The sequence below is a fragment of the Lolium perenne genome, chromosome 7, assembly GCF_019359855.2.
Source record: "Lolium perenne isolate Kyuss_39 chromosome 7, Kyuss_2.0, whole genome shotgun sequence".
NCBI lineage: Eukaryota > Viridiplantae > Streptophyta > Magnoliopsida > Poales > Poaceae > Lolium > Lolium perenne.
In genome coordinates, this window is record NC_067250.2 from 140,272,253 (window position 1) to 140,286,182 (window position 13,930).

The following is a 13,930-nucleotide window of genomic DNA, read 5'->3' on the forward strand; positions in this document are numbered from 1 at the left end:
GGTCATGAAATTTCATAATTCAAGAGATGAATCAGAACAGGCACGCAGACAGCCTGAACAATGAATCTAAGCATGAACTCCAAACTCAAGAAATAAACACTGCAGATGGATCTACTGCACTAATCCTGCAAGAAATCGATATGGCGGCTGGAATTGCTGCGAGAGCATTCTCAGTGGGTTGTTGGAAGAGACGGCCCCGGTCATCACCTGGAAACACCTACATGGGCAGCCAAATGGTGGAGAATCGGAGGGCTGGAGACGGGACGGAGAGCGAGGGATTGGGGACACGATTGGTCTTTCTTGTAACTGCAAGGGTTGTTCTATAAAATGGGTGGAGGTGGGACTGAGGTTGCTGATCAGATCGTTGGTACAAGATCCAACGGCTCTTACCAATATTTTCAGATTTTCAGGAACTGTGTTGTTTTCAGGTGATACGTTCCCCATAAAAGAGTGGACCAAATGATTCTTTTGTTCTATTGCAATATGGGAGACCCACTTTATATATAGCTATGAAGGGGTGTATTGAGGAGATATCTTTTTCCCCACAGAAAAGACATCCCTCCCATAGATCATATGTTTTATTTCACAACAGATATGTTGCTAAGATGAACTTTGCTTAGTGGAAAACGATGTTATCATTAATACCAAGATGGTTAGTGTGCTCATGTCGCCAGATGTGAGATTTACAATAATTGTATACTGAAATTGAAACGGTGACCGTGCCGACAGGGTGACTCAAGCGAACCAAACAGCCCGGATTAAAACGACGAAAGTGACGTTGCACAAGACTACAAGTGGCTGGGCTGTCCTGCACCCACGTGCACGTGTACCGCTCGCCGCACAAGACTTTAGCGACGAGGCAACGGCCGACAGGTGACACACGTGTATCACCTACGTGGAAGACACTGATGTCCAACAGGGACACGTGTCAACCGACCTGTCTTAACTCGTAGAACAGCACCGCATCGTCCCCATTCCGGTTCCCCTCGCCCGATCGACGAGTTCCATTGACTCCCCACTCAACCCCGGGCATGGCCGAATCCGGCGAGTCGGCCACCAAGATGGCCAACGGCGAGGTCTCCGACGGCCGCGCGGTGGAAGTCTCCGGCGAGGACACGCTCCCCGGGGTGCTCCGCAGCTTCGTCGACGGCGTCTGGTCGCCCGGCGCCGACGGGGACCCGCTGCTGCGCCGCCTCCGGACGGCGTCCTGCGAGAGCGCGCCGCGGCTGCGGGAGGCCTCCAAGAACTCGGCGCGCGACCTGCTCGCCTGGACCAAGCAGGGCAGCGGCCTCCGCGCTATCCTCGTCATCTCGGTGAGCCTGTTCCCCGATCCGTCCATTCAGCAATTGGTTCACCAAATGTTACTCATTTCTAGTGTTTCTTCATGCGAACGCGAATTTTATTATTGCACATCACTGACCGTGTAGATGCGTCCATAGTACTAATTTGCTTGTTCTACATTTGTGTTTCCTATTTAGTGGGGATTTATTTTCTTTGTTAGTAAGTAACTAATAAGATTGTAATAATTAACAACTGCAATGCAGTACACGATGAATGGGAGTTGATTAGCAATAGGAGGAAAAACTCCGATTTCCATTATCGCACACCATAAATAGTCGCTTTCAGAACATCGGCGCGGTCGGAGTGGTTTTGCTGGCGGTGGTTCTTCTCCTCGATGGCGGCGCTCCGCGGGGCTCCGACGTCGATCTGCCGCCTTCGTCGGGCTGGCGGTTCTGTGGAACTGCTGGTCGCGACTTCCCCTTGCCGCATTCGTGGTCCGTGGCGGATCCGGCACTGTTGAAGATCTCGACGAAGAAGCTGGGGCGGCTCGGTTCGGCGACGACGGCGTCCTTCGGTGTAGGCCCTTCGGGGCCGGCGATCGGCGACTTCCCGCTCGCTCGGGGACTACCTTCGATCCAAGGCGTGAAGGAGGGTAGGAGCGACGGCGCGCCACCGACGGCGCTCGGGACGACGATGTGGTCGAGTTGCAGAAGGGCAGGGCTGTATTTTTTGTTTTCTGTAGGGACCTTTCTGTAATTTGCTGTGCTGTTCCACTTCTTTGTACTCGCAAAAAAAAAAAAAAAGAACATCGGGACAGACAAAACAATTGACAACAGCTTACAGCATCGTGGTAGCTGGCACGACTAAGATGATAACTTGCCTCCAGGCCTGATGTTGGGGAAAAGAACAGCCTGATTACAGGTAAAACCCCTAACTACAATGTACCATATTGTCGGTTTGTTTGGTACTAGCCCAAGTTTGCCCTTCCAGATATTTCGCTAGCCAAAATAATTTGTTGAACTTTTGCTTTCCTATGAGCTGGCCAATATTGGCAAGAAAAATTATCTAGAGTTGCCAAAGAGACATTAGCATGCCAAAAAAATTCCCACTATCCAAACCAAAGACCAAAATTTTTGGTCATGACAAAAAATTCATTACCATCAGATAACGAAGATGATAACTTGCCTCCAGGCCACATTTTTTTTTCCAAGCGACCCATCGAGGGATCGATTTTCATTACCATCAGATAACGAAAATACAGCACACAGGCATACACGCAAGTATGTTTGATGATGATCTAAGATCCTGGGAGTGGTCCGATCTCGCGGTTTGATCCGAAAACCAAGGGGAGAGGTGGGAGAACGCAAGGAACACGAAGAACACGAAGAACACCGAGACTCACGCACGCACACCAACCCGATACACCCGATGCTTACCTCCGTGGCTCGATGGACCACGCCAATAGAATCTCCGAGGAAGAGGCACGCGGCAGAATTCCCGGAGAGAGATTGGGGTTGGAGAAGAAGAGCTTGATGAGGGAGAGAGAGTAACTTGTACTAGAATCTCACTCAACAAGATCCAAGTCAACAACCAAGGTGCCTTGATTACAGAGGGATGATAACCCTAGGGAGACTAAGCTCAAAGGTAGGTTTGAGTTCAAAACAAGTCTAAGGGGTAAAGGGGATGACCTAGGTGCTTATATAGAGGTACAAGACAACTTGGGCCGAAAAAGTACGCAAGTGGATAACTTAGGCAGTTTGGTGAATCATTTCCGTCAAATCCGGTTTGGGTCCTGGCTGCATCGGTTCAGGACTCGGTGGTCCTGGTCTGGTCCCTGACGGCGCCAACCGGGATCTTGCGAAGTTTTCTGCTGCCTTCCTGGCACGATGCGTGGGAATCCGGTTGGACGCCCGGCTGATCGGGGCCCTGGGACCGATGGTCCGGCTGTGGGTCCTGGCCTCGACCGGTCCCTGGACCGGCCAGGCTGGGCCTCTTCCTCCCGCCTCTTCTTCCTCTTCCTTCTTCTCTTCTTTCCTTCTTCTTCTTCTCTCTTCCTTGCACCATGGGAGTTCTTTCTCTCTTGGTCCTTGTCGATGTCGGCACCTATAGACACAATGATGATAGGCATGAGGTAGCATACCATTCAAGTTGGTGTTGAGGTTGATCATAGAGAGGAAAGAGTTCACCTTGACATATATGGCGGGGGTTTGTGTTGTTGGTCCACTTGGGGGACTCCTTGGCCATGGTGTAGCATCGACGATAGGCGGAGCTGCACTTGTCGGTCTTGAGGTGGAGGTGTTCGAAGGCCACCCCACATCATCTCCCCCCCCCCTTGGGGAAGAGTCGCCCTCGACTCTTGTTCCTCCTCAACGATGATGTAGGCCATGACGTTTCTCCCATGTAGTAATGGATGGACAAAGTCGTGGTCGAAGAAGAACTTGGGGAAAAACAACTTGCGAATGGAAAGCTTGTGGATGCCAATTTGATGATCGGCGAACAAGAGGCTCTCAATCAAATACGAAGCATCATGTCGTTTCGCCAAGAGGCATTTGGCAAAAATGGGAACCAAAAGAGTGTCGATGTATTCAAAATTTGGTGGGGCAAAAGTGTGTGCATGTAAAAGGTTGGTTTGTAAAGTGTCAAAAATGTGATGTGTAGCATTGTCCCACACAAATGGAACAATCAAAAGGCAAGTATTGGCGGCAAAATTTTGGGCAAAATTGTTATGTGCAATGACAAAGAGATGGAAACTTCTAGCTTGGGAAAGTATGGTTGGCGTGAGCCAAGTATGGGTATCCTCAAGTGTCAAAGAGTCCATTTCAATTGCCAAAGGTGAAATGAGAAATCCAAAGAAGAGCAACTTTATGAGTGACATGTGGCACAAGATGCATAAGGTGTCTCTCACATGTATGACATGGTCCTTGAGATTCTCGGAGTGTATGATGATAACATCAAGACATACAACAACCATTGTGCCAACAAGATGTGTCAAGATATGTTGCATAAGAGGCAAAAGAGGTGACGAGGCCTTGGTCCAAACCGGAAGCTCGACAAGACAAGCCGGAAACACACAAGGACGAAGGCGTTTGGGAACATACCCTTTGGCGTGAATCCCATGGGTTGGATCATGTATCTCGTCCGTGTTGGGGTAGCTCTCAATTGCGCGTTTCGTGAGCTCATGCTCCGTAGCGGTGGAAGTTGTCATTCGGGTACCTATACACACAAAAGAGAAAACAAAAAGCGTGTGTGCATGGTAGAGGAACACATCATCCATCATGATGTTCCATGACTTGTGCACATCACCATTAGTGTCAAGCAAGATAGTATGAAATGCATGGCGATGGTGCATATGGCAAGAAGGTGCATTCATGGCATGTGGTAACTCATGATCATCAAAAAGTGAGAAGGCTATGGGGGCCATCTTGTGGACAATGAAATAAGCATTCTTGCATACCAAGCATAAGAAAGAGCAATTGTTCACAATCTTGGATGCAAGGATCATGGAATGGTGCAAACATTTTGGGCAAAGCATGTTCAACATGTTATCATTGTTGTCGACAACCCTATGTAAAGAACAAGTGTTGATCAAGGGTGGCACAACACAAGTATTATCATAATCATTATCATGGCAAGCAAGCGGGGAAAACGTGAAACTCTCGTAGCATGGCATGGTCATGGTATCACAAGCAAGCAATTTCACATGATCAACAATGTTATCAAGCAAAGCATCACATGGGAAAGTGAAAGTAGCATGTGACGTAGCAAATGTATCATCAAGATCATGCATGCATTCATAAGTCATCATGTCCACTAGTGGGATCATGGCATCATCAACACCTATGTTGTTACCTTTGTCGGCCGACTCATTTGAAGTAGGTGTTGTGGAAGTAGGAGGATCCATGTGGTCGACATGTCCATCTTGGAGCAAGCATGGTGAGATATCATCATCTTCATGCACCATGTACATCGTCTCCATGAGCGGGAACTCGTCCTCCGTGGAACCTAGTGCAACATAAGAAGACACAAACGAGGGAGAGGTTAATGTGTTAGCAAATGCGATGTCCTCCATGGACCTATCATCTACCTCTCTCAACTCACTTAGTGTATCACTCATGTCCTCCAAACGGAAGCACTCAAACTCACATATGGGGTGGAAGTCACTCAACTCACTATCACTCTCACTCAAGTGGGCTAAGTGGCTCTCATGCTCACATGGGATTGGTACCAACTCATCAATGAAGCATATAGGAGTAGGCTCGACTTTCTCATCTCCATGCGCCTCCTTGGTTGAAGGGGAATTCCCATGCTCAACCATCTCGACTCCATCGCCTCCCAAGTCGTCCTCCATCGGTGGCGCCGTAGTGACGTGGAGAGCTAGGCTCGGATCCACATCATCCTTGCGATGGCCTTGGAGGTCTTCATCTTGAAGTGTGGGCTCCGTAGGCTTCTTGGTGGCTTGGGCTTGTAGCTCGTCGAAGTAGAGCGTCTTGGCGCTTGGCTTTGTGCATTGCCATGCCTCGTGACCCTTGGCCTTGCATACCGCACATAGGAGATTGGGACATTCCCGTGGGCGATGGCCTTGTTGCTTGCACTTGTAGCATCGGAGTCCATAGGCATGTGATGAGCTCGGGGCCATTGTGGTGGTGGCGCAAGAGGTAGAAGTGGCCATATGAGGAAGGTATGCGCGATGTGCACTTGCCATACTTGGAGTGGTGGACATCCTATGATGGAGTTTGTCGCCTTCATGTCGAGGCTCTCGTCGTCGTGCTTCATCACCGTGTCTTGATGAGGGTCGTCGAAGATCCTTGGGGGATGTTGGTCGATGGCGATCATGAAGTGGCTTGTGGCGGTGAAGCTCATGTGGTGACGTATGTTGATGTAGACCATGAGGTGGTAGTGGTCGACGACTATCATGAGATGGTGTGAATCGATGACGGTCCTTGCCATGCCTAGATGATGGCTCATGCGACTTGGCATATTGCTTGGGGCGCCTTGTGGAGCTTGTAGAAGAGTGTCGATGATGATCATGTTGGGGACGCCCTTGAAGCTCCATATGATGTCCTTGATGTCGATGATCTTGTGCATAAGCACTCTCATGGTTGCGCCTTGTGGAGCTCGAAGAAGTGTGTCGATGGCGATCATGTTGGGGACGCTCTTGATGCTCCATATGATGGTGCCATCGTGGGGGTCCTCTATCTTCATATGTAGCTCCATTGGCGACGTAGGTGTACGTGGGAGCATCGTCTTTGCTCATCGTGGAGCGTAGGTGAGGCTCCGCCATGGTGTCGATGTCGTACTCGTGGTGTTGCTCCACCATGTCGTCGATGTCGTACTCGTGGCGTTGCTCCACCATGTCGTCCATGAGTGGTGAGCCATTGTCGATGTAGAGCTCGTCGATGTCGTCCTCAAGGTGGTGCTCCACCATGTCATCCATGCTTGAGGAGCCATTATCGATGTAGAGCTCCTCGATGTCGGTCATGTCGGTGATGCTCGTGGAGCCATAGTCGGTGTCGAGCTCCACATGTTCCTCCACATCCGCGGTGCTTGAGGAGGTATCCTCCTCGAAGTGCTCCGTGTACTCCTCCGTATCTTCTTTGTCGCTATACATGTTAGCATGACAAGATCTATATGGTATATGTTAGTGGAAGAACACTACCTCGCACTCTTACCAAGGTAAGATAGTATTGAGGTAATCAACCAAGCCAAAAGCAAGATCAAGTGTATCGGGTACACACGCAAAACCACACGCAAAAGTTAGCAAATATGGTGTTAGGTGAGTATGGTGGAAAGCCAAAAGACAAAATCCAAGATCGAGTATGTTGTTAAAAGTGGGTGAAATCCAAAAATTCAAATGTCAAAACGATGATCACTAGAAACACGGAAAGATATGGAACGCACACACGAGATGAATGGGGTTAGTGCGACCAAGGAATGAGCGGAAAAGTGTAAGAAACCCTTAAACAAGGGTGCTCGGTGTCACACTAACACAAGAAGAGATCAAAGCTTTGGTTGCAACGGAGAGACAACAAGATTTACACGCGGCCTCTCTTCTCATATCTCTCTTTTGCTTAAAAGCTTTTTTCTCTTTTGTATATGGTGGCACTTGCACTCTTTTGTATCTATGGTGGCACTTTGTACACTTTTGTATGTATGATGGCACTTGTACTCTTTTTGTGCTTCTCTTTCTTTTTCACGCTCTATGTTAGCGTTAGCTCACTTTTGCTATCTTGCCACACGAGTTTTGCTTAGAAGCTTGACTCCACACTACGCACACACCTCACAATCGGGGCCACGTGCAATGTCTCGCAACACTTGATAAGCAATGCTCGATAGGATAGATCGCAAAAGAAGAGGGGTTACAAGGGGAATGCAAGTTATACCTAAGATGTTAGGCGGTGATGAACACACAACTTGCGATGAAGGTGGTGGTGTCAAGAGTACGGTTGCAAGTCCGGGGTGCCGAGGATGTCGTCGCTTGCTTCGTAGCTGCGGATTAGTTGTACAAACAAGGCACTCAAACCGGAACAAGCAAACACAAGTTAGCGGAAGAAAAGGGTCAAAGTAGCTTGGCGGTGGTGGCGGTGGTAAGCCGGTGGTGGTGGTTTCGATGCTCTTGTGGTTGCGGCGGAGGTTATGGGGCCGCGGTGATGTTTCCCGGTGGTTTGGGGAGGGTGCGGTGCTTGCCGGCGGCGGAGAGGGCGGCGGTGGTTGGCGGAGGTGGTGGTAGTGGTGGCGCCTGGTTGGCGCCCGGTTGACCGGGCCCCGGGGCCGGCTTGCCGGTCTACTGCCCGGCTGGACCGGTTCTGGCCCGGCTGGCGCCTGCCTCGGCGCCCGGTTGACCGGCCCTGACGCCAGGCCGTTCGGTCACCGGTCCGGTTGGCGCCCGGTTGACCGGATTTCGCGGGGCGCAGTTTCTCTCTCCTGTTTTTGAGCGAAACCAAGCCAAATCGACCAAAACGAAGGGAAACGATGGAATTGGGGGCTAAAAGTTGGGGAGATAGTAGATCAAGCACTCCAACACCAAATCCATGGACCAAAACCACTCAAAACGCAACCAAATCACAGATCGGTCAAGAGGCAATTTGGGACTATTTTTTGGGGATTTTTGGGGAAAAAATTTCAGAGATGAAATTGGGTGGGTGGAGGGTCAAATCCGCGGTAACCAAGAGCTGCTGATACCATATGATGATGATCTAAGATCCTGGGAGTGGCCCGATCTCGCGGTTTGACCCCAAAAACCAAGGGGAGAGGTGGGAGAACGAGAGGAACACGAAGAACACGAAGAACACCGAGACTCACGCACGCACACCAACCCGATACACCCGATGCTTACCTCCGTGGCTCGATGGACCACGCCAATAGAATCTCCGAGGAAGAGGCACGCGGCAGAATTCCCGGAGAGAGATTGGGGTTGGAGAAGAAGAACTTGATGAGGGAGAGAGAGTAACTTGTACTAGAATCTCACTCAACAAGATCCAAGTCAACAACCAAGGTGCCTTGATTACAGAGGGATGATAACCGTAGGGAGACTAAGCTCAAAGGTAGGTTTGAGTTCAAAACAAGTCTAAGGGGTAAAGGGGATGACCTAGGTGCTTATATAGAGGTACAAGGCAACTTGGGCCGAAAAGGTACGCAAGTGGATAACTTAGGCAGTTTGGTAAATCATTTTCGTCAAATCCGGTTTGGGTCCGGTCAGACCGGGTCTGTGACCGGGTGGTCCGGTCCTGGGTCCGGTCGATCGGGCGCCAGCCGGGATCTTGCGAAGTTTCCGGTTGCCTTCCGGTACGATGCAGGGGAATCCGGTTGGATGCCCGGTTGACCGGGCCTGGGACCGGATGGCCCGGTTGTGGGTCCGGTCTGACCGGGTCCTGGACCGGCCAGGCTGGGCCTCTTCCTCCCGCCTCTTCTTCCTCTTCCTTCTTCTCTTCTTTCCTTCTTCTTCTTCTCTCTTCCTTGCACCATGGGAGTTCTTTCTCTCTTGGTCCTTGTCGATGTCGGCACCTATAGACACAATGATGATAGGCATGAGGTAGCATACCATTCAAGTTGGTGTTGAGGTTGACCATAGAGAGGAAAGAGTTCACCTTGACATATATGGCGGGGGTTTGTGTTGTTGGTCCACTTGGGGGACTCCTTGGCCATGGTGTAGCATCGACGATAGGCGGAGCTGCACTTGTCGGTCTTGAGGTGGAGGTGTCCGAAGGCCACCCCACATCAATGTTATGCCGCGCACAGCAGATAGTAGGGGGAGAGCGCCGCAGCTGCTAGCGTTTTTAGAGAGCTAAATCTATTACAGGGCATCAAAATAGACTCAAAAGTAAAAGCCAGGCGCTCGGCCGGGGAGTCAACTTGCGCAAAAGGCATAACAGCCACCATCGGACATGCTAGTTTTGTTTGCACAAACTGGTCGAGGCAGGAAGGAGGCGAATCAGTCATCAGTCTCCATGCGATCAGCGGCAGGGTCTTCCATAGTAGCATCGGCAATACGAAGGAATCCTCCAGGTTGAGCATCAGTATGTGCAGACGATGGAACAGCCAGAGTTGTGAAGACCTACCCAATAGTTCATGAACACAACAGCAAAACTGATCAGTTCATTGGGGTTTTTAATGAGTTTGTGTTCAAAACAAGCTCTATTCTGAGTTTTCAGATAGCCCAGCATATAGCAGCAAGACCGGCTATTTGAACGTTTCTACTAGCTGGAATTAAACGAGGGAGCCACCAAAAGAACTGTGTAAAACTCCCAGGCCTGTCAGAGGCACCAATTGCTGTTGCAACAGAGCTCCAGACAAATTTTGTTGCAGTACACTCAAATAAAAGATGAGAAATGGTTTCATTTTCGTTACAGAACTGACAGGAAGCACTCCCCAGCCAATTTCTTTTCAGCAAATTATCTTTTGTTGCAATGGCATTATGCCAAATGAGCCACAACCAGATCTTAATCTTCAAAGGGATTTTGATTGTCCACAAATGTCTGAAAGATCTGTCCACTGCATTCCTACACAGGTGATTGTACACGGATTTAACTGTAAAAATCCCATTCTTTGTCCATTTCCAGCAAGGCCTGTCTTTATCTTGTGACAAGGTGGCCTGTCTCACAATATTCAACAATCCATGTACCTGGAGAGCTAAGTCAGGAGACAATATCTTCTAAAGGAAAAATTCCATCCACAAGCAGCAGCCTCTGCGACAGTCATAGTTTGTTCATTGCAGATATTGAAAATATTTGGGAAGCTATCTCTCAAGGATTGAGAACTACACCATGCATCATGCCAGAAGCTTGTTGTCTTTCCATTCCCCACCTTCATCCTCCTCCAGGCCAGATGTTGGGGAAAGAACAGCCTGATTACAGTTAAACCCCTAACTACAATATACCATATTGTCGGTTTGTTTGGTACTAGGCTACTAACCCAAGTTTGCCCTTCCAGATATTTCACTAGCCAAAATAATTTGTTGAACTTTTGCTTTCCAATAAGTTGACCAACAGTGGCAAGAAAAATGATCTAGAGTTGCCAAAGAGACATTAGCATGCCAACACAAATCCTACTATCCAACCAAAGACTAAAATTTTGGTCATGACAAAAATTCGTAATTTGGGATTTGGCGACCATCCAAGCATATCCATATATCTGCCATCCATACCACATGTAAACCATGCACTGAATGACCCTTCAAACGAATTTAGCTACTGTATAGTAAAAATAAAGAAATGTCCTATCACCTTGATTCCATCACAGAAATGCAATAATTTCCCCTTCCCATCATCCTGTTGTCAGAATTTCATCAGTTAGTATGGTCTTTCTAATCAAAGAAAGGATCTGATTGTAGATACACTCCACAAGAATTTATGTGGGAACTAAATACCTGAAATTTTGAAGCTTTATGTGCAGAACTCACCCTGAACCCTTAAAAGTTGGAAGAGGTGAAGTGCTCCCAATCGGAGTGTACTTCCAAGCCTCGAAGTGTTCCCAATCGGAGTTCTTGTGCCAAGCATTGTTTAACACCATAGAAACTGATATAATGGTGGTCTTACAAATGTCATACAAGCTAGGATACACTCATGTGAAAAATTGAGACATGTTGGATGCATTATTAGGGACTCGATTCATTGTCATGTTTAAGTTTTTGTATCTGTACTTAGGGTCACAGTGTTTACATGATTATTCTCGAAAAAATTTGTTTACATGATTACCTGAGTTAAAGGATGTATCTGGCGGACCTTCCGGGATCCGATCGGTTTTCGTGTTGGTTGGTGTGGTTTCATGTCAGTATCTTCTGATCTACAGTCATCAACATTGGCGATGGTTGATGCTGTGTTGTGCTGGTCCTTTGGGGCCTTAGCACGACAACTTTACCACAAGCTCTACTACGACAAGCTTTGCTCGGCTCCGGCGATGGAGGGGCGAGGACGGCGGCGCGCCTTCGGATCGTGCTAGTGTCCGAGTACCTATTTGTATTTTCTGTTACTTTTCAGGTTTTTTGTTGTACTGTTGATGACTATTGATAGATAGGTGGAAATTTCGCAAAAAAAAAATGATGTGCTGATATGCTCTACATGTTCTACGTGAAAATACACGGTGGATTATTATGTATCTCTGTGATGTGCGACTTGCATAAGTGTTGGATGTAGGAATGCTTTTAGTTATAGCATGTACAATTTGTTTGTTGAATTGACGACAAATCTCATCTTTTTTCTAGCATTGATGGTCGGAATAAAAAAATTAAGTTGGACAGTGAATTGATTACCTTCATTTTATTCGTTACAGGTTGGAACGATTACGCTGATAGCACTGACTGGCCTGCTGATCTTCATGTCCTTCCTTCTGGTTGCAACCGCTAATGCCATCGTTGTTTCAGTCCTTATGTCCTTGGCGGCTGCTGGAGGATTCTTGGCTCTATTCTTTGCTTGCTTAGTTGCAGTGTATGTCGGAGCAGTATCAGTTGCTATATTCGTCATTTCGGCCACGGTTATCTCGGCAATTGTTGCAGTCATGATTGCTACTGGTACACCATCTCCTTGTCTCTTTGTTTACCCTAAATTAAATTATTTTACTTAATGGTTCAATGCTTTTATATTGGTATGAAACTTTTAGAGCCATAAAAGTCATTAATTAGTTAGCAAATTATGTGGCTTTTCTTATGCCATCCTGCAAATTATTCCTACAGTCCTTACAGCCATACTAGTTTTCCTTCGAATAGCCACCTGGTGCATGACCATTATGAAGGGTATGCGTAGGACCAGTGAATCTCCCTTTGACCAGGCTGGTCCTTTTCTGTATATACTTGCTTGCGATGTTTTCAGCGATCTTGACATGGCAAAGCCAGTGAGCTAAGTATCTGGAGGTATCCTGTATCTTTAGTGATTTAATCATATATGAGGGATGTTTAGGTGATAAGTATTCTTCCCGTAAATAAGTGGCTACTGTCCCAACTGCTAATGTAGCTTAACACATAGAAAAACAATTATTTCTCTTTGAGTCTGGGCTATCTTGATTTCATAATGGTTTATCACTTTGCCTATTTGCTTGCATTTGCGTGCAGTAGAATCATTTGCCTTAACCTGTATTTGTGGAACTAAAATGAGACTGGATGTTATGCATCAGCTGCATCATCTTGTAACAGTAATTTATGATAATGGATTCACTTAGTTTACTCATGTACTTTGGAAGGTAACTTAGAATAGAGATAGCAAGAAGTTTTTTTTATTATGTTGTTTAAATTTTGGCGAATCGTTGTACAGACTGGTGTGTTCTTTGACTCGTTTTTTTAATTAATCCTTAAAACATGGGAGTGATTTACAAGTTTTAGGTCTTAAAATCAGCATCTCCACGGAACTTTATGAAAGTCTGAGATGCGGTTGGCCAATATGCTGTCAAGTCATTTTCTTTTTCTAGCTGGATTGCTAGTCACCATTCATCGGGGCACCATTCCGCACATTGACGGGTCGACTGAGATAAGGGGGAATAAAGTGGTTCAAGAAAGGGTACTACTTTAGCAAAAATAGCGATGTTGGTAGCGAAATAGTTGGAAAATTGTGCAGATATTGATGCTCCATATCTTGCAAAGTGATGCTTCATATCTTGAGAAGGAACGTAGAACAACTGTGTTGATTGATTCCATAGGAATAATAATAGTAATAATTTATTTTGGGTAATTTCACATGTGCTAACGTCGTGAAACTTGATGCAGGTTGGATTGGATTCTTTTGGACGATATGGTTTGCTGCAAGGAAGAGCATGGACCTTACCAAGCACTCCATCGGCATGACAACTTCTGCTATGCAATCATATTCAGCTTCTCGGCATGTGAGAGAGAAGCCCGCAGAATGAGATGGCCATTTGCTGCCTCATGCTGTAGTTGCATCCAGGCCGAGCTGCTGTGTTTATGTACTTCCTGAAGCTATGCCCTTTGTGAATTAAGGCTTGCGTAGTATAGCTCTTCAAGGGTAGGGTACATGCGACCGTTTCCTGTATATTGGTCCAATAAGCCAAGCTGTGGGATGTTATGTGATCTTCTGGACAGTGAGATAGCCGATGTTGGCCGTTGAGTATGGAAATAAGATGTGATGGTGTGCTATAAAATTTACATGTAAGCCATGGTTGCGATTGCTAATACAGAAAATGCATAGAAAATGACTTTGATATTGCCAGC

General features: G+C 47.3%; 1 protein-coding gene across 1 annotated transcript; it reads left to right on the forward strand.

Annotated features, from left to right (window-relative positions):
• The first annotated feature begins 956 nt into the window (after positions 1 to 956).
• Positions 957 to 13,860, forward strand: LOC127318740 (uncharacterized). Its single transcript, XM_051349220.1, has 3 exons — positions 957 to 1,313; positions 12,046 to 12,283; positions 13,469 to 13,860. Exons 1-3 carry the CDS (start codon positions 1,032 to 1,034, stop codon positions 13,606 to 13,608), a joined length of 660 nt encoding a protein of 219 aa, XP_051205180.1. The 5' UTR covers positions 957 to 1,031; the 3' UTR covers positions 13,609 to 13,860.
• Positions 13,861 to 13,930: the final 70 nt, after the last annotated feature.